Raw genomic sequence first — 24763 nt, forward strand, 5'->3', positions numbered from 1 at the left:
CAATAAAATAACTGAAAGTCAGAAACTTTCAGTTATTTTATTGTCTCTATTGTTAACTATCTCAGTGGTTGAGTACACGTATAATAGCTGTGAGGTAGAAGTTACGGGACAATTCCCACCTCTCCTTTTCACCGCTGCATCTCCTGTGTAGCTAGCACCTAGACTAGTTGATTTAAAGCCAAGTTATATCAGTTTTTAGGTAATGACTTAGTGCATCTAAAAATGTAAAACTTTCTAGTTTTTTGTAACATTGAAAAATCTAAAAAGAAGCATCATTTTTTTTACGTTAAAGTGTTTCTAAGAAATTTAAATAGAAGCTTTTGATGACAACGTATTGCTTACTTTTTCAGCTGTCGAAAGAATCACTTTTATACTCATAGGTCCTGTACATCGGTAGATTTGGTAAATAAATGAATCCATCCGGACTCAGAAACTAAAAAAATTAAAATAGCTGTAATTTTTTAATACTGGATTTGTCGATTAAATTGATCATATTATTGCGCCCTAACGGGTCGGACACTGGTGACCAGACACACTGTACAATTATTATAATTTTAGCCTATCTCGTGAGCTAGGTGTCAATAATTAGGGTGTTTTACTAACTAACCAGTCGCATACGAACAACAGCAGTGAGATTCAAACAAGTTTGATCCATGATGCCGCACGACTATTGTGTGAGCCCAACCGTAACCCAAGCTTATTTAGCTTAACACAAGGGGCTGGACGGGACTATTAGTAATTTGTACAATACAAAGTGCTTATAATCTTTAAAAAAAATCTTTTTATTGCTGTATTTAACCTTCCTTTCGTATACTAATTTATGCGTCAGTGTCAAGTCTGCGATTTTTATTCTTTGAAATTTTCGTAAAATGGCTGCCGCCGCGGTGACGCCTTGTAATTAACAAATTAAAATTAAATTAGTGTTTTAAAGTGCATAAATGTACAACTTAATGGTAAAAAGTCATTCCTTGATTTTTACTTAATATGTATCTGGAGTTATTTGAACAGTATTTTCGTCTATAGGATGGCATATTTCAAAAAACAAAACTGCACTCAAGCGTGTTGTCACAGCAACCGCTGAGCACATACCAGTGTTGGCACTAATCAATTAATTTTTTAATCAATTAATTAATTTGATTAATTTTAATCATGATTAAATTAATCCTGATTAAAATAATCATGATTAAAAAAGTAATCATAATCATGATTAATTTGTTAATCATTAATCAATAATCATTAATTTGATTAACTTGATTAACTTCTTAAATGTTCTATCGAAAACAATGTTAAAACATTGAATTCTAATATTAGATGTTTGGTTTTAGGCTACAATTCTATGACAGGTCATACCTAGATAAATATAAGGTAACCTAGACTGCCCCCCGCCCCCTTCCCTCGCTGAAACTTCCGGTGCAGTCTTCCGACCTCCCGTAGGAGGATATCAGTCCACTTCCCCTACCGTTCCAGCACTTACTTGCAAGCCCACACTCCCACCACCTGCCCCCCACCCCTGAAAAATCTGGTACGAAGTCTCCTGCACCTCCCCAACACGCAAAACCTCTTAGCTTAGCAACCCCACCCTTCTATTGAATTGCCCACGCGTGGGCTTCTCCCCGAAACTTCTGGTACGAAGTCTCCTGCACTTCCCCAACACGCAAAACTTCCTAGCTTAGCAACCCCACCCTTTTATTGAATTGCCCACGCGTGGCCCTCCCCCCGAAACTTCTGGTACGAACTCTCCTGCACCTCCCCAACACGCAAAACCTCCTAGCTTAGCAACCACACCCTTCTATTGAATTGCCCACGCGTGGGCCTCCCCCCGAAACTTCTGTTACGAACTCTCCTGCACCTCCCCAACACGCAAAACCTCCTAGTTTAGCAACCCCACCCTTCTATTGAATTGCCCACGCGTGGGCTTCTCCCCGAAACTTCTGGTACGAAGTCTCCTGCACCTCCCCAACACGCAAAACTTCCTAGCTTAGCAACCCCACCCTTCTATTGAATTGCCCACGCGTGGCCCTCCCCCCGAAACTTCTGGTACGAACTCTCCTGCACCTCCCCAACACGCAAAACCTCCTAGCTTAGCAACCCCACCCTTCTATTGAATTGCCCACGCGTGGGCCTCCCCTATCGTCAGCCAGCCCGCTTAACTTCTATCCTGACCTAATTTTGCTGGAGGATACCGGAAGAATAGAAGGAATTGTGAGAAACAAAACTAGTGCGATAAGTGTTTTGAGTAGTGAAAATTGACGCAGTTTTTTGGGAAAACGACAGTACAACTCCAGATCCCCCCTTTGCTAGATATTTTATAAGTCGCGGGAACCTTTTCATACACTCCCAACCCTTTTCTTATGAAAATAGTAGATAGTTAATCAAATAATCAAATTAACGATTAATGATTATGATTAATTAATCTTAATCAAAATTTTTGATTAATGATTAACTAATCATAATCAAAAAAAATTGATTATGATTTTAATCATTAATTTTTAATCATTAATCAGATTAACTTTTTGCCAACACTGGCACATACTAATTGAATTTCGGTCCATGGACCTGTTTGCGTGCCAGAAACAGTCTAGTTGACATGTCTTCTCTAGTACGTAGTACATTATAACTCAATGGTCTATTTCTTGTTCGCATCGGGTCTGCAGCCAGCCTACCTAGGGCAAAAAACGCGCCGGAGTCCCGGCTGTATTCGACTAAGGTTTTAGTGAGTAGTTTAGTACTAAAATCGAGTTTACTTAATTATCACAACAACTCACACTCACAAGGCTTTTCAACAAACGGCTATTTTGTACATTTGGAACACTTGCCTTCTCCATTGACCATCGATTTGATTTTGAGGCAAAGACACTGACGACGTGTCTATGGAATTGATGGATTTGACAGTTTGTTTTGTTGTAGCAAAGCAAGCACGCCCCAACACTAGTAGTTCTAGAAAATTCGGGTACGAGCGAGTGCGGCAGCCGGCGTTCGATTGCGAATTGCGATTGATTGAGCGATTGTCTAGCAACGTGTTGTTGTCGCGTTTCGTGAGAAAATTACATTTAACAAATTCCAGAGCTGAAATTCACAAAAATTTCCCATCATCATGGCTGCTATGTCCGTGATTGGTATAGATTTTGGCAATGAATCTTGCTATGTTGCTGTAGCAAAAGCAGGTGGTATAGAGACAATAGCCAATGATTACAGCCTTCGAGGAACTCCGTAAGTATTTTTTGATAATCTCCAAGCCCTCAACCTTCGAACCCGTAAGACAACTTTATTTAAGTTAAATTCCAGATGCCAGAATTTTAGGCTAGGCATCAACTGCCCACTTTGTACTTCACTAAGACTGCATGTCATTCATCAATTTGTAGTCAAATATTCAATAATTATAAGTTTAAATTGAGAAAGAAACCAATATTGTTACATAAATCCCTCTAGTACTGCAATAGTTCTTGGTACTTTCATTACTTATTTACATTTTTATGAGTAATGAAACTAGGTTATGGTGATAATCTATCTGTATCTGTAAAGGTGTGAATCCATAAAGGTTACTAGAAAAAATTTATAAACATTATTAGAAACACCTATTTTTACATTGAGTATAGCATGATATAAATAATGGTAAATGTTGCTTGAGTGCATTCTCAGTAAAAGTTTCCTATAGGAAAAATGCAAAATTATAGTAAGAATACTTGTGCTTTTTAAGGGTTATGCTTCAATTTTAGGAAATAATAAACTTAAAAATTGTCTTATTATCAGAATTTTATGAAAAAAAATACAAATTAATAACCATTTTTTGCATTTTAGGTCATGTGTTGCATTTTCACCAAAAAATCGAATATTGGGAGTTGCTGCCAAAAACCAAATGGTCACAAATATGAAAAATACTGTTTTTGGTTTTAAAAGATTATTAGGTAGAAAATTTTCAGATCCACTAGTGCAAAAAGAGTTAAAGCACTTCCCATTCAAAGTAGAGCAAAGAGCGGATGGTGGTATTGGGATCAGAGTAAACTATCTTGGAGAAGACAATGTTTTCAGTCCTGAACAAGTAAGATATCAAAATCTTATTTTTTTTTTTTTAGATAATTGTGTAAGTATCTAAAGTAGTTTGTGTTTATTGCTAACAATGGTGTCTCTGTCTTTCAGATTACTGCAATGCTGTTTACAAAACTGAAAGATACTGCAACCACAGCTCTGCAGACTCAGATCAATGACTGTGTCATATCAGTGCCCAGTTACTTCACAAATGCAGAAAGAAATGCTCTTTTAAATGCTGCTTCTATTGCTGGTAAAACTTTATAATAGATTCAAACCTTCATTTAGTTCAGATTTCAACATTAAAATGAACATAAACTTCAATTTTAATGTTTCAGGTGTCCATGAACCTTAACCTTGATTCACTTACAAAAGATCAATAGTTCAATAGAAATAAGCTACTCATTGTTAACTTTACATATTCACTATCAAATGTAGTTTACTTCAGCTGACTGCTATTATGGAATGATATTTGACTGATATTTTTATTTTCTTTCAGGATTAAATGTATTGCGTTTAATGAATGAAACTACTGCCACTGCTTTAACATATGGCATTTATAAACAGGATTTACCTGCTCTTGAAGAAAAGCCCCGAAATGTTGTATTTGTAGATTTTGGGCATAGCTCACTGCAGGTAAAAAGTTATTATTTTTATTACTCTATCAAAAAATACTGTATCTTAGGCATTGTACTGAATCTTGACTCTTATTTTAGGTAGCTGCATGTGCTTTCAATAAAGGGAAATTGCGGGTGTTGGCCACTGCCACAGATTCACAATGTGGAGGCAGAGATATAGACAGTGCTCTTGCTGAGTACTTCTGCCAAGATTTTGTGTCCAGATACAAGTTGGATCCTAAGAAAAACCAGAGGTAAGACTTATATGATTTCTATTTTATGGTGACACATCAATCCTCATTGTCTCTAGAGTGACTTAATACAGTGCATGCAAAAGAAGGAAAAAGAAATAAATGGTACAGAAATACAATGTTTGAATGACAGGACAACTTTGAAGTTTAAAGTTACCCAAGATGGCTTCATGATAAAATTAACCAAGGAATTGTTTTCAGAGCCTACCTGCGCCTGCTGCAAGAGGTGGAGAAGTTGAAGAAGCAGATGTCTGCGAACAGCACGCGCCTGCCGCTCAACATCGAGTGCTTCATGGAGGAGCGCGACGTGTCCGGCGACTTGCAGCGCTCGCAGATGGAGCAGATCTCTGCCGACACCTTCACCAAGGTGGAGAGGACTTTGCGGGCGATACTCCACAATGCTAGTAAGTTTGCTATTTGGAATTAACATGTTGTTGATTGGAGTCTACATAGAGTTACGAATAGTTTAGAGCAGTGGTTCCCAAACTTATTTAGTCTACTGCCCACTTTGAGAATAAATTATTTTTTAGCGCCCCCCATTTTTGTAGTCAAGAGTCGAGCTCAGTCGATGTCTAAGAGTCCTCCTAGAAGATGACACCTCCCAAGCCTCTACACAACGTCCCGATTTTTTTTCTGGGTCTCTTACCGCCCCCCTTTAAGCCTGCAGCGCCCACAAGGGGGCGTTATCGCCCACTTTGGGAAATACTAGTTAAGAGACTTCACACACTGGTGTCTTTCGAGCCAGCGCAACTTTGACGCGGCGCTGACTTAGGCCTTGTTCAGACACTAGTAAACTAGTAACGTAACTACACGGCTATCACCTCAGTGCCGCGACTATGAGAACCGCCCAGAAAACGCACGGTTATCGCGCATATCTGAACAAGGCCTTAGTGTCGTCGCGACGCGACTACCGAACGCCGAATTTAAGCAGTGCTGACGTCGCGTCCTTTCCTTATATGCAGCCAAAAATATGCTCATTGTAATAGGTAGTTATTTCCATCTGTAACAATTACAATGCAATCCTATTTCAGAGCTCCGACCTGAGGATATCTACTCAGTGGAAATAGTTGGTGGATCTACTAGAATTCCTGCTGTGAAAGGATTGATTGAGCAAGTTTTTGGAAAGCAAGCTTCTACTACTTTGAACCAGGTATGATGATAAAAAAATAAGATTATTTGTGTATTTTACATGTTCAAAGCATAGCATTGATGCATTACTCCAGCCACCCCTCATTCTTTAATTTGTTTGAACACTTAAGTCATCACGGTCGCAAATTAGGTGCAGTACTAATTTCTTCTGACTTTGGCTACAACTTTTTATTCAATATTTATGAATTAGTTAACAGGATAATTTGTAAAAGACGAGTATTGTGCGAACATTTTATTTGGGCCTCCCCAAGCTATGTGACTATAGGCCAATTTTCTATTTGCCTCTCGTGAATTAGACAGTTTTAGCTCTACCGTTTACGGAAATCATTGGGGGAGGGCTATGTTCAGCAGTGGACGTCCTGTGGCTGAAATGATGATGATGAATCAGACAGTCATTCTCCTGATGAATGATGATTACCGCATAAGTAGTACCAGGCCTGTTCATCTCCGCGAGTTTGCATCGAAAACAAAACGCGCGAATACCCCTCCTGAGATACTTATTCGACAGGACAATCACGAACGAGTATTGACGCACGCACGTGTATTCTTCACCCATTTGCATTGTAAAGACAATAAACTATATGTAAAAACGGCGGTGTAATTAATACTGTGCAGTATTTTTAACTGCCTGAATAATAATAGAAACACAAAATATAATTCATGCTTATTCATGTATTTCCTCCGTCATTTTCCGCTGTTTGGCACCTCACGTCACACATCATTTTACCGAAGTCAGCCCTATCGCTTCGGCGCAGTACCGATCACTGACGTTTGTCAACAAAATGGTGCTCGACTCTTAAGACAAGCTAAATTACACCATATTGTTAACGACATTAAGCATACATTTTTTTAAATACCTTCGCGAAGAAAATCTTCTGTACGTAGTACCACAGAATAATAATAAGTACTACGTACAGAAGTTTACCTCTCAGTGTCTTGAGGCAACTTAAAAAAGTACATTCTGTTTTTATTATTATTTAGGCAGTTAAATACTGCACAGTATTTAGTACACCATTTTCTTTATTTTCTTCCATCATACACAAGAATACGCGTGCGTGAGTCAATGTTCGCTCGTATGTGAGGCCTTGTCGAATAGTATCCTGTAGGTGGGCCATCGTGCGTGTTTTGTTTTCGATGTAAACTCGCGGAGATGAACAGGCCTGGTAGTACTTATTATTATTCTGTGGTAGTACTATGTCCGGTCGCGTTGCAGGACGAGTCGGTGTCGCGGGGCTGCGCGCTGCAGTGCGCCATGCTGAGCCCGGCGGTGCGCGTGCGCGAGTTCAGCGTGACGGACGCGCAGCCCTACGCCGTGCGCCTGGCCTGGGACGCCGCGCGCGGCGAGGACGGCGACATGGAGGTAATGAGCTCTTTTAGGTCTTTTATGCCCGTTTTCACAATCATTCCCTAATTTTTAAGTGACCCCTATGGTAACACATAACAGGAATTTGTTTTCCATAGGGATAACTTAAAAATTAGGGATTGATGGTGAAAACGGGCATTAGTCTTTCCCTTTAAAGGTCTTTGCGCCCCCCTAGGGACCAATGCTGTAGTGTGATGTCAATGAGGGTTTGAGGGTGAAAAATCCGCCAGATGGCAATACGTAGACGCGAGGTCCAAATGCTGCATGATTGGTGGATTTTGACATATCTGTCAATGTCATGTCAAAAATAACCAAGGGGGGCGCAAAGACCTATAAAGGGGGGCGCGGGCCATCAAATCAAATAAATTTATTTGCTTAAAACATGGTGATATACTATAGTACAGCGGTTCCCGAATGGTGGTCCGCGGAACCCTGGGGTTCCGTGGAAAGGCCGCAAGGGTTCCGTAAAAAATATTATCCCACGTTTCGTGACCGACGTTGTTCGCTCGCACCGACTTGTTTACGCACAAGGGAGGGGCAGGGCGTGCGGGCGGAGTAGTACGGGGGTTCCGCTAGGAAAAGTATAATCAATTAGGGTTCCTTGGCAAAAAAAAATTGGGAAACCCTGCTATAGTAGAGTAGATAGATAATAATAACTGCTCATGTTTTACCTTACTATAAATGGCATGCAAATATTAACAATTTAATAATAATCTGTGTACTTAAGTATAAAAATCCTGCGATCGCTGAGAGAATGCATTCCAGACTGCTCGATACGACCAATAAATAGTCTTGACTGGAGGCGAGGGGGCGTCATTTTGTGTGGTCGAAAGGGGGCGCGTCTCAAATTAGTTTGGGAACCAATTCACTGCAGTCTTAGCTATGTTTGTAACTTAATTATTAGGAAGTGCCTCTGCTGCCGGCGCCGGTCGCTCATTCGGTAACCTGATTCGGTTGCCGTCCTTACTTCAATACTGCTACATTTGCAGGTAAATTTAACAAGTCAATCACATCGCGTGGTATCACCGCCGGTTCCTACTGGCGATACTATTATTGGGAACCGGCGCCGGCAGCGGAGTCACTCCCTAATTATTATTAGTAATTTGCAAAATATCACACTATAACAACGAAAAATTAATGCTTTATAATTTTTTTCCTTTTTCTAGGTGTTCCCTGCTTTCCATGCAGCACCATTTTCGAAGATGCTTACATTCTACAGAAAAGAACCCTTCACTGTTAGCGCCTATTATTCCGATCAAGTACCATACCCGGAAACATTTATTGGTAAGTCTTATTAAATCATTGACTGCTATTTCTAACATCACCTGTAGTTATCAAAGTCGTATCTCATATCCATCACTTACACTTAAATATAATAATATGTAACATTGTTCATAACAGGTCAGTGGCACATAAAGGATGTGCAACCAACAGCAGAAGGAGAGTCTCAGAAGGTGAAGCTCAAAGTCCGCGTGAACATTCACGGAATCATTACGGTCGCTTCCGCGTCTCTCGTTGAAAAGAAACAAGACGCCGCCCAAAACGACAATGTCGAAATGGAGAACTCCAATGAGAACGTAACTAGTAGCCAGGAGGCGCCCATGGAGACCAACGGCAGCCAAGAGCAACCTCAAAACGGGCCCGATAACCAAGAGGTGAGAGAGGACGAAATGAAGGGCGAGCCGCAACAAAAACAGTCGTGGACACAGAGAGTAGGCCAGTGGTTCAGCGGGGTATGTGTCGGTAGCGCGTGTGTCGAGTGACCTCGTGATGTCTGCTGCCACAACCAGTTGCTACTTATTTGAATCTCACGATACTTTACTTGTTCTCTAGCGTTGCTTTCGAAACCCGCGGCAGCAGATATCACACTTCCATGTTCCCCATCCTCATTTCTTGAGGTCCCATTTGCACATTTTGTTTTCTTGAGACTTTTCTCGCCTTCAACAGTCTGTTTACTCGCTTTTTGAACCAATTTTCGTTTATAGTTCTTGTCTCTGTGTCCACGCATGTTTTGTTAATCCTGCAGTAATTGGTTTTTTTATGATTGGACAAGCAAACCAGTTTGGAGGATGTAGTTTCTGTAATGACAAACATTAAAGAAACTTGCATGTGGTGTCTCATGTAGGTGCAAATGGGTCACCGCAGTGCTTGGAAATGAAGAGTGCCTTTTATGCTAAGATAAATTAGTTTTATTATTGTACATATTTTCCAAGCTATCGCGGTGGTGGGGAAATCGGTGACCATTTGAGATGTGAACTGTTCTCTTTTATTTTCAGGATAATGCCGATGACAAAAAGGATAAGTCCAAAGATAAGTCCAAAAAGGTTATAGTTAAAACTGTGGAATTGCCGATAGAGGCGCGCACTCATGGATATTCCCAGCAGGAGCTGAACAGCTATATGGAGCAAGAGGTATCTATTACTATTTAGTTTTGAGAAGTATTACAAACCAAAACAATGGAATATTGACGTCATAGAGATCTAGAGAGATGCCAACTAATGCGCTGAATTCGAAACCCAGTGTCACATTAGAAATTCACACACAAAGTAATCAAAATAAAAACAACACGTCGCGCAGAATATGTGTCATGCACTCATGCATTGAGTGCAACTATTCGTTCGCATACCAGGTTGCAAGTAATGTACGTACGTACAGCACCACTACATACGCAGTGACGTCCGATTGAATATATTCTGTCAGTTTGAATGTGCTCATTGTCCACTGCGGTATCAGTACTCGACGTTTGAATAATCTTTAGTACTATGCAAGCAATGTAAACTGTTTACACTTAGACGTCGCTGCTGTCGCGAGCAAAGTGTTCTGTTTTTGGGCATATTGCTGCGACACTGGCCCCGCCCCCTTGTCACATCTCCCTTTAGTTTCTGTGACATGTGATTGACGTCGTTAACCTTAATGATATGTTTTAGGGTAAAATGCAAGCTCAGGACAGACAGGAGAAGGAGCGTGCGGACGCGCGCAACGCGCTGGAGGAGTACGTGTACGAGCTACGCGGCAAGCTGTCGGAGGGCGAGACGCTGCACGACTTCGTGGCCGACGAGCAGCGCGGCAAGCTGGTCGGCCAGCTCGACGCGCTGGAGCAGTGGCTCTACGACGAGGGCGAGGACCAGAACAGACAGGTACAGTCGATGCGAACATAATGGCGGCTCGGGTACTAGTGCTGAGGGCTTAGCGCTCCTGCACACGACGCCGCCGCCGCGCCGCCCCTGCGCCTTTGCACTGTTTATACGCGCCGCGTGAAGCCCGCTGCCGCGCCGCCGCCGCGCCGTCAAAGCCGGACCGGTGAAATTATGCTTTGACGGCGCGGCGGCGGTCTTTACGCGGCGCGTATGAACAGTGTAGGGGCGCGGCGGCGGCGCGGTGGCGGCGTCGTGTGCAGGAGCGCTTAGTGTGAGTTTATCAGTTTTCAAACGACGTCACTAGCGAGCGCGTTAAAAAAATATACAAAGATTTTAGTTCTTAAAAGTTTCCGCTAGGGGCGCTGTACAATCCGTCATACATTTAATGTCACTTTTTTACGCAGTCGACATCGAAGGCGTTTGATGTAACTCGCACTACGCCCCCTGATATCTAATAATGTGCTGCGCAGTGATTCGTGCGATGTTCCGAGCCGCCATAAAGTTTATTTGAGTTACCTAAGTATTTTCCCAAAGGTTTACTCTTGTGTGATCGCGTATTAAGTTGAAGATTGTATGCCGTTCTCTTGTTGTCAATGTGAATAGTGAAAATCCCAATTTCTATTAGATCATGACGTCACACCGTAATGATTTTGATTATAGTAATTGCAATTCACGAAAGCGAGTGAGCTTTACATGTGTAAATGTGAATCGATATCCATTGTATTTTTTTAGGTATACAGCGACAAGCTGACCGAGCTTCGGACTGAAGGCGAGCCGATAAAACAGAGGCGCCTCGAATTCGAACTACGGCCAGGCGCATTAGACGACCTAGCTCTCGCTGTTCAACTAGCTAATAAAGCCGTTGACCTTTACAAGTAAGTAAAAAAATGAGATCAAAGTCGTAATATTAATTTACTTCGTAATAAATAAACAAATGCGCATCTAAGTTTCGGTAGCAAGTGCGCGGTCGCTTCAGGAAGGTATAAAGACCATTATTCTCAAACTACGCAGGTCGGGCGACGCGAAGTACGCGCACTTGGCCGAGGCCGACATCCAGAAGGTGGCGGAGGCGTCCAAGAACGCGCTCAACTGGCTCGAGAGCGCGCGCCAGGCGCTCGCGCACGCGCCGCGCCACCAGCCGCCGCCGCACACCACGCACCAGATCCGCCAGGAGCGCCAGGTAAGCAATCTAGTTCTATAGGGATTTAGGGATGCTCCGAAAGTTCCGAAATGCTTGTTTACGTACTCACTGTCTCATGCTGGCATCTCGCTTTGCGTGAAGGGGATAGCAACATTCGAAACTACAGATAACGTTGTACGGCGGTTTTCTTTCCTTTTTTGCAAAATCACAGCTCAAATAAAATTTTACTTAAACTTTTCCTCCTACGCTGTATCGCTGATGAAATACGCGTATGATGCAATAGTATATTTAAATTAAGCCTTAGTCATCATCCAGTTCTATAGCCATTTGGTAAAGTCACTTTTTTATACACACTGTCCCGAAGATAATTTTTGACTCGCATCTTGAAGATTGGGTCAGTTGTAGGAATTCCATGTTATTCGACTTTTGATTTCAGAATCTTGAGAACACCGTGAACCCTATCCTAAACAAGCCGAAGCCGAAGGAGAAGACGCCGCCGCCCAGCAACCCCACGGCGGGCGACGGGCAGCCCGGCGCCGCGCCGTCGGAGCCGCCGGCGCCCGAGCACATGGACGTGGAGTGATCCGCACATATGAGACTAAATAATTAATAACTACACCACTAGCGTCAACTCTCATGCTCGTTTTGCACATCACTCGATACGGTACCCCCTTGCGGCCGATAGAACAATGTTTGTTAGCGCGACACGCCGTTGTCCCATATTGTTTGTGGTTCACACGAAACGTTGCCCCACTTGCACTATTCTGTAATTGATTTCATCTGTTTTATTGTTATTTAGTCTTGATGTGAAATGTCTGCTCGTTTTTGAGCACTGTTAAAATATAGATAATATTTATTTTTAATTCAGATGACAGTATGGCCGGTCATATTTCGTGTGTTACAGCCTTACTTTCTTTTTATTTCCAGCTGAAATAACTTGATTATTTATAGGAATAAATATTAGTCGCGCATTTCTTATTTTGACGTAACCCAGACTAGTATTAATTTAACACAATATTATGTATGTAACGTGTTCATATTTTGTTAAAATTTATAAATGTATATATGCTTAGTGCATTTTACTGCAATACGCAGGTTCCCTGAAATGTGATAAATCAATTGAATTTAGTCACTGGATTATTAGCAAATTAATTACTACTCCAGGGCGTTGTTAAACCATAAATTTGTCTCTTGATTTACATATTATATCGAACTTCGAGAAAACATTGCGTAACTTAACGAGGTAAGCTACGCAATTTGAAAAATAAATTCATTAAATACTTGTCTGCATTTAAATATTTTCTGCAAAATTGTGTACTCAATGTTCTGCATTTTATCTTTAGCTGCTATTTATGATCTAAATGCTATTTTCCTGGGAATTTATTCTCATTTCATGTTTTATTCGTGCTTAAAACTAAGATTTCTTAAGATGTTGTATTCGATCCAAACATCAAACTACCGACTTCCCTCCTTAACCATGGTAAAAACCCTAGTATGTGCGTATACTGTTGTTTAGAAGTTCTACTGCCCACGAAATCGTTAAAAATAGTGCCATGTATTCCCGGCAATTTTTGAATAAATTATGATTTAACTTCCCGGATTATTGTTGCAATATTAATTCATTTTCACTTATTTACTTCATAATTACCAAATTTTTTTATCAAACAGTTACATTATGAACTGATAGATCTTATTGGCTTCGCAAGTGCACAGTATTGGAAATTGGTGTGTGATTGATTTATAGAATATTAACAATACAATTTATATGAATTACATTATTAGAATCGTAAAATCTTCAATAACGTGTAATCTCAGCTATTTCTGTTCTGTGGCGCGGGCTTTACAAGAACAAGGATTCCACTTCTGGCGTGAATTTATTTTCAGATTCCATTAAATTTATTCTAATCATTGTACTAGGTTTATTTGGCCTATTTTTGTACATTTACAAATAAAATGGTTCGACCATTTTAATAATATGTTACTTGCGCATTTTTAATGTTAAAAGCTTAGTAAATGAATGATTTAACAATGCATTTCGTTTTTCATTTTTATTTATTAGGTCCGGTTTCCACCAAAGCGGAGAGGAGAGGAGATGCTCTCGGCCGCCCGACCTCTCCTCTGCGCTTTCCCACTCAATACATTTCCATTGAAAGAAGCTGAGCAGAGAGAGAAATGTGGAATGTAATGAAATCTTGATTGGTGTTGAGGCGAACCTATTATAGATGACCCACGCTGAACTGTCCCACCAAACTCAATGACAGGGGGGCGCTACCATCGTTCAACTATATGGTTTCCAACATGGCAAAAATCGGAACCAGCGATCCGGTATTGACGGTGGCGCCCCACTGTCAATGTCATCGATAGGACAGTCTAGTATTTTGGAACTATACCTCTCAATGTGAATGTGTGTTCACATTCAAACTACATTTAATGAATACACAAGCTACCTTGCTCTTGCTAAATATTAACGAATGTGTGCAAGCGAGACAGAAAGCGCTTGTAGTCTGTCGGACTACCGATATTGTGTTGGTGGCCTCAACCATTACCTACCTCAACTCTCGTTGCGCGACCAATACTCTCGAGCAGTCAGCTAGTGGCAACATAGAGAACCTCCTCCCTCCTCCTTTTTTTGAAGTAGGTTAATAAAAAAATGCTTATAAGGGCCGCGCACACGGGTGATTTATGTCGCCGTACACCCAAGTCCATGACGTGTAAAGTAAAGAGGTGCACGCTAGCGTCTCTCTCTTCTGTGGACGCTTCTCCGTGACGCACGTGACAGTGAAAGAAAGTTTTTTGTCACCAGCAGTTTTTTGTTTTATTCTCATTGTTGTCTGTTGTTGTCAATTGAATTTACTAATAAATTGATTTTGTAGAATACTAAAATGGGCAAACATTTTGGTGAACTTGCTACAATTCGTGGCATAATCGCCTACAAAATATCTCCTCATGAACAGAAACCGTTTGCTGGAGCCTTTTCTTACGGAATTCCAAATTGTTTTCGAAGATTTCGAGAATGTGTTTTTGTCGTAGTCCCGCGTAAGTTTAATGGGATTTTTAATTCTGAATCTAGGTTCAGACGGCTGTGCTTCCCCCCAACCTACTCTTAGAGCGATTTTGTTCTCTTGAGGAAGTTTCAGTTAAAATATGTTAAAACATTGCATATACGAAGATCGCCAGACCAAAATCGTATCACGCAGTTATGGACTGGCTGTTTAAAGCTAAGCGTCCACATGTCCGTATCGTACGCATCGGACGTATCGCACGCAACGGATCGTAGTATTATTTTTATAGAAACTCGTATACCGTCCGCATCGTACGCATCGCACATCGACAACAATCGACAATGCCGACACCTATGCTCCGAGAGGCAACTTGCGATGCCTGCCGATGACGTCATACGTAATGCCGATCAGTGGACGCAGTCCGGCGCTCGCTTTGCATTGTTCTTCATCGCTTTCCTCCAGTCTCACAGAGTCCACATGTGCGTTCACTATGAAAATCTGAATGAACTGAACTGGCATCGTCAATCCGTATGCTGGTACTCACCGTCGGTAATCCGTACGCTGCCGGTACAGTGGACGCACTGTAAAACATTTATCCGTTTTGTACCTACGATGCGTCCGTTGCGTACGATATCGACAAGTGGACGCTTAGCTTTAGTAATTAATTTGGCACAATGAATGAAAGAATGACTTGTTATTTAAAGCTAATTAGCTTTTAGTATGACATATAATAATGAAAATGTTTTTTTTTTAGCTTTCGTGGTGGGGTACTTGGTTTACAAAGCCGCGGAAGAAGCTCACTATTTGTCTAAAAGAAAGAATCCTCGAGACTTTATGTTCGAAGAAGACCCAGAAGCTAAATAATTGATTGAACTACATATTAAGCTTTGTTTATTTAAATAAATAAATTGTTAGTTCTATTACTACGTTATTTATTATTAAGTCCGCCACTATTATACTCTACTTTTGTGCAAAAAGTTTGCTCCAGTCATACAGAGCCCCGATTACGGTAATTTTTAACGTCTCCAATCCAGACACGCTCCAGACACGCTTCTCGATTCTGCGATACGATTGGTCGTTCAACAGCGTACGTCAGCTGTTTTGACCAATCGTATCGCAGAATCGAGAAGCGTGTCTGGATTGTTGACGTTAAAAATTACCGTAATCGGGGCTCAGGTTCCAGTTAGACGTGCTGGACGCAGTGCCGTAACTAGGGCGGTGCCAGCGGTGCCCAGGCACAGGGCGCAGACCCTGGAGGGGCGCAGAAATGACCAGACCAGTATCTAGTTTTGTTTCATGCATGGTAGTTAGTAGGTACATTTTGTTTTATTGCGAATATGGTGTAGACGCGCCCTCTGTACTATCTATACATTTTTCAAGCGATCTTGAAACAACATCACTTGTAAAGGTGGTTTTATATTTGTCTGATGTGTCGTGACGTGACGCGTCAGAACGGTATCGGTTTCATACATTTAGTACTAGCTGGTGCCCGCGACTTCGTCTGCGCAGGATTAGTATTTCGAACAATATGTTTATAAATTGTAGCCTATGTGTTATTCTGATGTATAAGCTATATTATTGTAAAGTTTCATTAAAATCCATTCAGTAGTTTTTGCGTGAAAGAGTAACAAACATCCATCCATCATCAATACAAACTTTCGCGTTTATATTATTATAATACTAGCTTTCCGCCCGCGGCTTCGCCCGCGTGGAATTTTGTCTGTCACAGAAAAACTTTATCGCGCGCGTCCCTGTTTCAAAAACCGGGATAAAAACTATCCTATGTTCTTTCCCGGGACTCAAACTATCTCTATGCCAAATTTCATCAAAATCGGTTGCGAGGTTTAAGCGGGAAAGCGTAACAGACAGACAGACAGAGTTACTTTCGCATTTATAATATTATATAGTTGGGATTAGTAGGATGGTAACGTTCACACTAGTGCGTAACGTGTTGTGTTGTGATGGCTTATGTAAAGCGTAACAGACAGACAGACAGACAGAGTTACTTTCGCATTTATAATATTAGTTGGGATTAGTAGGATGGTAACGTTCACACTAGTGCGTAACGTGTTGTGTTGTGATGGCTTATGTATGGAACCGATACAGTTCTGGCGCGTCACGTCACGACACATCAGATAAATATAAATCCACCTTGTCTTGCTCGCAATATTACATACACAAACAAAAGTACCTATACCGTAACTATGAGACAATTTCTGTCTATATTCATTTGGAGGGCGCCACTTCTAACTTAGAAGTTCTAAGCAAATCTGTCAATCTAGCTGAGGAGATGTATAGCCTGACCAGGAACATAAAAACCCTCGCCATGTTGCGGAAAACTAATGGTACTAATTTCTTTTAATGGCAACAGTATAGTTCCAAAATACTGAACTGTCCTATGCATGACATTGACAGTGGGGCGCCACCGTCAATACCGGATCGCTCTGTTTCCGATTTTTGCCATGTTGGAAACCATATAGTTGAACGATGGTAGCGCCCCCCTGTCATTGAGTTTGGTGGGACAGTTCAGCTTGGGTCATCTATAACTGAAAACTTCATTGTCATGTCACCTTGCATGTCAGTCTTTTGCTGTCAAAGTGTAAACAAACTTTATTTTAAATGTGCGCAATTGATTTTGTGAATTTAAATTGCTAAAATCTTTTCATAGTCGTGAAAGAAAAATGGTTCACAATGTGTTAAAGGATTTGTCGAAGAGAAATACTAAGGGTTCGGACAATATTTTCATTGAATAATTTTTCCGACAAGGGTGTCAAATTGACTGACATGTTTATCGTATAGTACAGTCCACTATGAAAATTAGCTGTGGTTTGTTTCAACTACCTATTTTAAAGTTTTTTGTCACTTTCTAAGTGTTGAATTTTATGGAATTGAAAAGAAGTACCGAGTTTGAAGCGTTCATGAGCAGACATTGCAGTTGAATATTCAAGTTCTGAATTTGATTATTGATGAATAATAAAATAAATCCTACTAGCTCGATTGATGTTTTCATTTAATTTATTTAAACCAGGTTACCTATAATAATATTTTTTCGTTAATTCATGAAAATATAAAATTAGCCCGTAATCCTGAATCCTGATACATAAAGTTAGCCTATTAATTTAACACAGGTACGACTGTACTCAGTGTTGCACTATCAAATGCAATTGACGCGCCTCTATGCCAGGGTTTTTATGTTCCTGTGGGTCTAGACAAAGTGCCATTATAATCGCAAACCAGTCGAAAAGTGGTCGAAAAGCCCCTTTTTTGTATGGAATTTGACGGATTCGATTTTCGATTCGATCAAAAAGTGCGTTTTGTCTAGGGGGGCTGGTCAGGCTATACATATAGTTCACGTTACGCTGTCATTGCTGTCAGCCACATTCATTTGTCCTCCCTTTATCTTTGATTTTATTCATTAAGAGCGTTGTAGCAAAAAGTTGGCGTTCGAATTTTAGGTTTTTATTGCTTGACGTCGCGTAGTGAGTGCGCAAACTGCATTTATCTGTACAATTTCAACGCTGCGTCGACTAAACGATCTTAATCCGTAGTTGTATCGTACCTAAGACAGTACATCATACATAATAATAAAGAAATAATGTATAATTTACCTATTTGATTTTCTCTGATCAGACTTTTAGCAAAATCAAGTTACGTAATTAATGTATTTTTTACACTAGTAAATCCCGCGACAAGTTTTTAATCTTTAAATTGAGTAAAGTAATAAGTTGATGGGTTTGAAAGAATTTATGTTTTATTTTATTCTTTTTACAGCATCAAAAGCTTGTTTATGAAAAATATTTACTATTTAAATTTTACTTTTGACTTTTTAGTTTTTATGATGCATGATGGAAAAATTAAAATTTATTCTGATTTTGTGACGTTTCCGCACATAAATATGGATAGGTTAAATAAATAGAATGAAATGTATGAAAACGAGCGTGCCATTTTTTAAACATTATCTGTATAATATATCTGTGTCCATCAAAGAGCTCGTAACTAAACATCGTAAGCGCCATTCAAATTATTATCTAAAAGTTAATAATAAATATTTAGTTTTTGTAAATCTAAACAAGTCAGGAAATCAATGAGGTAAATACTGATATCATTGTGATTTGATAGAATTTATTATTATAAACCACGGTCGTATAATGCTAAAAAATCAGAGGTAACTTTAAGATTTTTATCCATAGAGCAAAATGTATCTAATCGTGTTTTTAAACAGTTATCCCATTAGGTACACAATACATGCGTTCTGTAATACAAACCCATCAAAAACAATACTTGTCAAAAAACCAAGTCTCACTACTCAGTTGTTTTTTTTTTTTTTTTTTTTTTCTTTTGTTGGCTTTACACGGCTTGTGTGTTGCCATTCGTCGAGTAAAAACGGGGAAACGGTTAAGGAAAGAAAAAAACGGAACGGAAGGATCGGACGGAGAGAAGAAAGTGATCAGGAGAGCGGATTGAGGTAGGATAAAATGACCATATCGATGTACATAAATTTACAGTAAATTGAATCCTATATACATAATTTTTTTTTTGTTCTTTTTTTTTTTTTTTTTTTTTTTTTTTGTTTTTTTTTTTTTGTTTTGTTTTTTTTTTTTTTTAAATAAATATAATTATAGTGTGTATACATAAAGTTAAAGTTTTACATTGTTTAAAATAATAAATGAAGCTAATATTTTGTATACTGTAAAATCGTCAGACAGGAGAAGTTGGGTAATGCTGGTCGGGAAGGGAACATGGGAAGAGATTAAACCATCCAGAAAGCTAGACCTGTCGTACAAAGAGCAAGAGAAAAATATATGATTTACGTCAGCAATATCAACCCCACACTCACACATTGGGTCTCTCACGATACGAAGTCTAGCAAGGTGAGCAGGAGTGCATGTGTGACCAAGCCTTAAGCGTATTAAAATAGACGTTATTGTCTTGCTAAACTTCGCATTATGATACCACGGTTTCACAGGTATATTAGGTTGTATCTTTACATAAAATTTACCTTTGGTTTGACATGATAATTCCCAATTAGTAATCCACTTTTCCATTAGATGTATTTTAGGCAATGACAGAAGATCATGAGGATAGTTTTTATAGGGAAATAAATCACCACACTGTACCGCATCATTCGCTAAACGGTCTGATATTTCGTTTCCTGTTATTCCCTTGTGGCCAGGGATCCAAGCAAAGTTCAAAACAAGTCCATTACTAAAGCAGTCATATACCATACGTCTTATTTCAAAAATTACAGGGTATTGATATTTGAGGTGAAACGGAAATTTATTTAAAGCTTGCAAAGCACTCATAGAGTCCGTAAAAATAACAGTTTTCTTTAATTTCATTAGTTTTACATATTCAACAGCTTTTAAAAGTCCAAGACATTCTCCGGTAAAAACAGAAGTTTCTGGTGGCATTTTTACTTTTTGTACAATTTTATACTGAGAATGATAAATTCCTATACCTACACAGTCTGCAGCAGTATGTTTCGATGCATCAGAGAAAATTAAATGAAAATCATGGAATTTTGAGTCAATAACATAATTAAAAAGACTTTTTATATTGGGATCATTTTTATCAAATAGATCATAAAAAACTTTAAGTGCAAAGGAAAGGGATTCATAACTGGAACTAAACAGAGGGAGGTTGTCAGATCTGTGGGTCGGGGACGATAGAGACTTAAACTTTAGGTAACTAGTAACCAAGCAGGGGATAGATTTGTGACTCCAATAACTAGATGTGTTTATTATTTCAGAGAGGGATTGGAGTTTGGCTCCAAGGGGATGGTTAGAAAACTGAATAATTCTAAATAGAAATTTATCAGATAAAAACTGTCGTCTTAATTTTAATGGGGGTTCACAGGTTTCAACTTGGAGGGCATTAATCGGACTAGAACGCATGGCTCCAGTTATTAATCTCAAAGCCTTATACTGAATTTTATCAAGTTTTTTAAAAGATGTTACACTGCCAGGTTCTAACAGAAAGGTTCCATAGTCTAATATGCTCCTAATAAGCGCATTGTAAAGTAATTTCATGGAGAAAGGGTGAGCTCCCCACCACACGCCAGAAAGACACCTAAGCATATTTAGGAGCTTCTCACATTTAGTGATAATGTAATTACAGTGTGGAGTACCAGTGAGCTTCGAATCTAATATAACACCTAAATATTTAAAATGATCTACTAAAGGAATAACCTCATTATTATAAAGTACTTCTAGGAGTGGGGGTGAACGCATACGAGAAAATAACATAACTGCACTTTTAGAAGTTGAGATTTGTAAGCCGTTGTCATCCATCCATTTGCTTAATAAAACTAGTGAGGAACTTAATACTGATTTAGCGATTGTAGGTGATTTATCAGCATAATACAATAACAGATCGTCGGCATATTGAAGAATTTTTATATTATTACCTAGCGCTGGTTCTAGGTCGTAGGTGTAGATATTGTATAGAAGGGGGCTAAGAACCGAGCCCTGTGGTAAACCTCTCCATACAGAGCGATCAGTATCTACAAATGGTAACCTAATGAGACGATCCGATAATATGTTAATAATGAAATTACTAAAAATTTGTGGTACGTTTAATTTCTCAAGTTTTGTTTTTAGAATCGGTAAAATAACGTTATCGTATGCTGAATGGATATCAAGAAAAGCGGCTAATAATGACTCATTCTCGGACAAGGATAATCTAACATCTGAAATAAGTAAACTTAAACTATCAATAGTACTTCTAGCCTTCCTGAATCCATACTGACTACCAGCCAAGTATTTATTACTTTCAATATACCACTCCAATCTGTTTTTAACCAGATGTTCCGCAAGCTTGATTAAAACCGATGACAGCGCAATAGGCCGATAGGAAGATGCATCAGAACGATTTTTACCCGGTTTTAAAAATGGCAACACTAGTTGACATTTCCAAGATGGGGGAATATTACCCATTTTACCTGTCATCATAATGGAATTGATTATTTGTAAATAATACTCAAGAATATTGTCATTGACATTGGAGAAAAATGAATATGGTACCTATGTTGTCTAGCCCAGGAGCGGAGTCATGTGTGTTATTGACAATGGCTTTAAGCTCATGTACAGAGAAAGGTGAGGTTAGGCCAGTAGATTCTGGTGATTCTGGGCAGTTAAGCCAGTAGGAAGGACACTGAATCAACTCCTGAGCTACCCAAGGAGGTGCCAATTTATCCAAAAAATCATTGACTAAGGTTTCGGGAATACTACTATTACTATTTTCAGAAAAAGCAGATCTAAATCTTCTGATGGAACTCCACACAACAGTGGATGGAGTGTTTGGAGAGACAGAAGTACAAAATTTTCTCCAACTCTCAAATTTTTTATTCTTGAACAGTTTACGAGTATCCGCAATAGCTTTAGATAATAATTGAAAATTTGTATCAGACATGTAATTTCTATAATTTTTCTCTGCTATTTTCCTTTGCCTAACAGCCTCCGTACATGCACTGTCCCACCATGGGGGAGAAGGGATTTTACGTGGCGAATTATTTTTAATTGGAAAGACTTCTTTGGCAGCCTCTGTTAAAACGTGCGCTAGAGCTTCAGCACAAGCTATTTCATTACCAGGACTGAAATTTGGGAGGGAAGAAATCCTATTTATTACACTGCTTCTATACTTAGTCCAAAGATCACTATCATGGCTATTGGGTAACTTAAAGGGAGATCTAGATATTTGTTTGGAAGCTGAAACTTTAAAATTAGGGAAATAAATGACTATGGGGTAGTGATCACTGCCAAAAGATGACAATAAAACCTCCCAAGTCAATAAAGGCGCAAGATTTGGTGTAGGTACATATAGATAGGTCTACTGCACTGCTACTTTGGTTGGGTTGTGAACGGCGAGTTGGAGTACCAGAATTTAATATAAAAAGGTTTTGAGAATCTAATACATCTGCTAGTTCCTCGCCATAACTATTAGTAAATGAACTTCCCCAGGACTGATGATGTGAGTTAAAGTCACCTAAAACTATGTAAGGTCTAGGTAACAGAGAAAAAATATCATTTAAGACACTGAAAATGTCAGATGAAGGATAGGGAATATATACAGATACAAAACATACATTATTTACATTTACAGCTACTATAGACATATTTACATTATGAGCAGGAAGAGAGATTGAGGTGAATGGTAGGCTATTTTTTATTAATAATGCAGCACCACCATAACCATCAGGTCGATCATCTCTTACTACTGAATAACCTTTTATTTTAAAACTGTACATTGGTTTGAGCCATGTCTCTGCCAAGGCAAAGACAGAGGGCTCGAACTTGTTCAATAAATAAATCAAATCTGACTTTTTGTTAATAATGCTGCGGCTATTCCACTGCAGCACTGTCGCCAGCGTATCCATTTTTAACTACTTCTAAACATTTATCAATTATATTAGCAGCGTGGGACGGTGATGGGTTGGATTGAGTTAACTGGATTAATGAAATAATTAAATTAATTAGGGTAAATTGTTGACTGTTAAGTGATTCCTGCTCTTTTTCTGAGGTTAGAGCACAGCCATTTGAGGGGGTAGGTATAGCAAATTCTCTGATAAGGGCATTATGAGCCTCTTGATCATAACCCTTGGTTAATTGTGGAGTTGACCTTGGTTTCATAAAAACTGTTTTTTTATATGATAAATTATTATTTACATTATTATTTACATTCTTATCTACATACTTAATAGATGATGTTGAAGGGCTAGCTTTAGAGGTAAGAACATCAGCATATGATTTGGAGACAGGTGGGTGAATTTTGGAAGCCTCTGCATAAGAGATACTATTGTTGGCCATAGAGGTCTTGATGTTCTTTTGCCTTAAGAATTCTGGACAAGATTTATTAGTTGCAAAATGATACCCACTGCATAAGCAACAAGTAGCATCCTCCTCATCAACCTGGCAAGATTCACCGGTGTGTGATTGACCACATTTGTAACACCGAGGCTTTGACCTACATTGAAGTTTAGTATGACCAAACCTACAACAATTGTAGCACTGTATGGTTGGATACACATATAAATCAACTGGCAGAGTGTTATAGCACATGTAAATTCGCTTTGGCAGTATTTGACCATCAAAAGTCACTACTACGGACTGTGAAGGTTTCCACACAGGTGAGCCATCAGTAAAAGATTTAAAGTTTAGGCGTCTGACTTTGATAATATTGCCACAACCTTCAGGGACAGTGATGTTGCCAATTATTTCCTCATCAGACCACTCTTCAGGAACACCCCGAATGAGGCCCATTCTGGTCACATTGAAAGTAGGAATGAATGCTTTTAAGTTATTTATTACTAAGCTGTCATGTATGAGGAACAAGTTGGCATCCTCACTTTTTGAGAAGGCTATGGACATTTTATTTCGACCAATTTTTTTTAAACTGCCTTTAATAATGTTATGGAATGAATATCTTTGCAGGAGTTTTCCGAAAATAACAGGGTGCAGTGTGGTTCCAGAGTCAGGTGAGGTAACTATCTTTTGTACATGAACTACATAAGGTGCAGAATCAGTATTTTTATACATTTGGCGGCCAATAGGAGTGTGAGTTGAGGCCGGTACAGCAGATGCAATCACAGGGTTTGTATTAGTTTTAGTGGAATCACTAATTGAAGTTTGAGCAGGGGTTGATACAGCCGAGGTATTCGTGATGTCTTTTTTGGGTAAACCAACAACTGAAGTTTTAAGATGGCGGGAATGCTTTCGGCGCCTTTTTGCAGAAATTTTAGGGGAATGCTCCAAAGAGCATAAAAGAGTAAGAGACGGCACTCCATAGATATTTTTTGAGCTCACGCACACATATGCATTTTAGAGAACGACCCGCAAATCTTTACCAACCGCACAAACTACAGGCGGAGCTACCAACATAATGCCTTATTTTCTGACAGTATTAGTGACGTTCGTAATAACTTATCGATTATCGATACTTTGCTAGGGTTGTAATTGCATATCGATATCTAGTATAGGAACCTTCAATATTTTAATGATTACTATTTTTATTTTATACTATGTGTAAGTAAAACGAAGTTTTGTAACGTAAATTATTTATTTCGAAATAAAATAGGTATAT

The 24763-nt window shown here is 39.3% G+C and overlaps 2 protein-coding genes across 3 annotated transcripts; both read left to right on the forward strand.

Annotated features, from left to right (window-relative positions):
* The first annotated feature begins 2911 nt into the window (after positions 1-2911).
* On the forward strand, positions 2912-13717 carry LOC135073265 (heat shock 70 kDa protein 4). 2 transcript variants are annotated; one of them, XM_063967375.1, is made up of 15 exons: positions 2912-3210; positions 3799-4039; positions 4138-4279; positions 4526-4662; positions 4743-4897; positions 5096-5298; positions 5926-6044; positions 7257-7403; positions 8573-8690; positions 8808-9139; positions 9704-9817; positions 10334-10543; positions 11276-11418; positions 11555-11723; positions 12121-13717. In XM_063967375.1, the coding sequence occupies exons 1-15, from the start codon at positions 3095-3097 to the stop codon at positions 12265-12267; spliced, it is 2493 nt and encodes an 830-aa protein (XP_063823445.1). In that variant the 5' UTR covers positions 2912-3094; the 3' UTR covers positions 12268-13717. The 2 variants fall into 2 exon arrangements, with proteins under 2 accessions (XP_063823445.1, XP_063823446.1); XM_063967376.1 differs by having other exon boundaries at positions 2913-3210; positions 8808-9061; positions 9683-9817.
* Positions 13718-14480: 763 nt separating this feature from the next.
* LOC135073617 (cytochrome b-c1 complex subunit 8-like) lies at positions 14481-15609 on the forward strand. The gene is made up of 2 exons (XM_063967777.1): positions 14481-14720; positions 15441-15609. The coding sequence occupies exons 1-2, from the start codon at positions 14567-14569 to the stop codon at positions 15548-15550; spliced, it is 264 nt and encodes an 87-aa protein (XP_063823847.1). The 5' UTR covers positions 14481-14566; the 3' UTR covers positions 15551-15609.
* The last annotated feature ends 9154 nt before the right edge of the window (positions 15610-24763 follow it).

This window comes from Ostrinia nubilalis, chromosome 7, assembly GCF_963855985.1.
Source record: "Ostrinia nubilalis chromosome 7, ilOstNubi1.1, whole genome shotgun sequence".
Taxonomy (NCBI): Eukaryota; Metazoa; Arthropoda; class Insecta; order Lepidoptera; family Crambidae; genus Ostrinia; species Ostrinia nubilalis.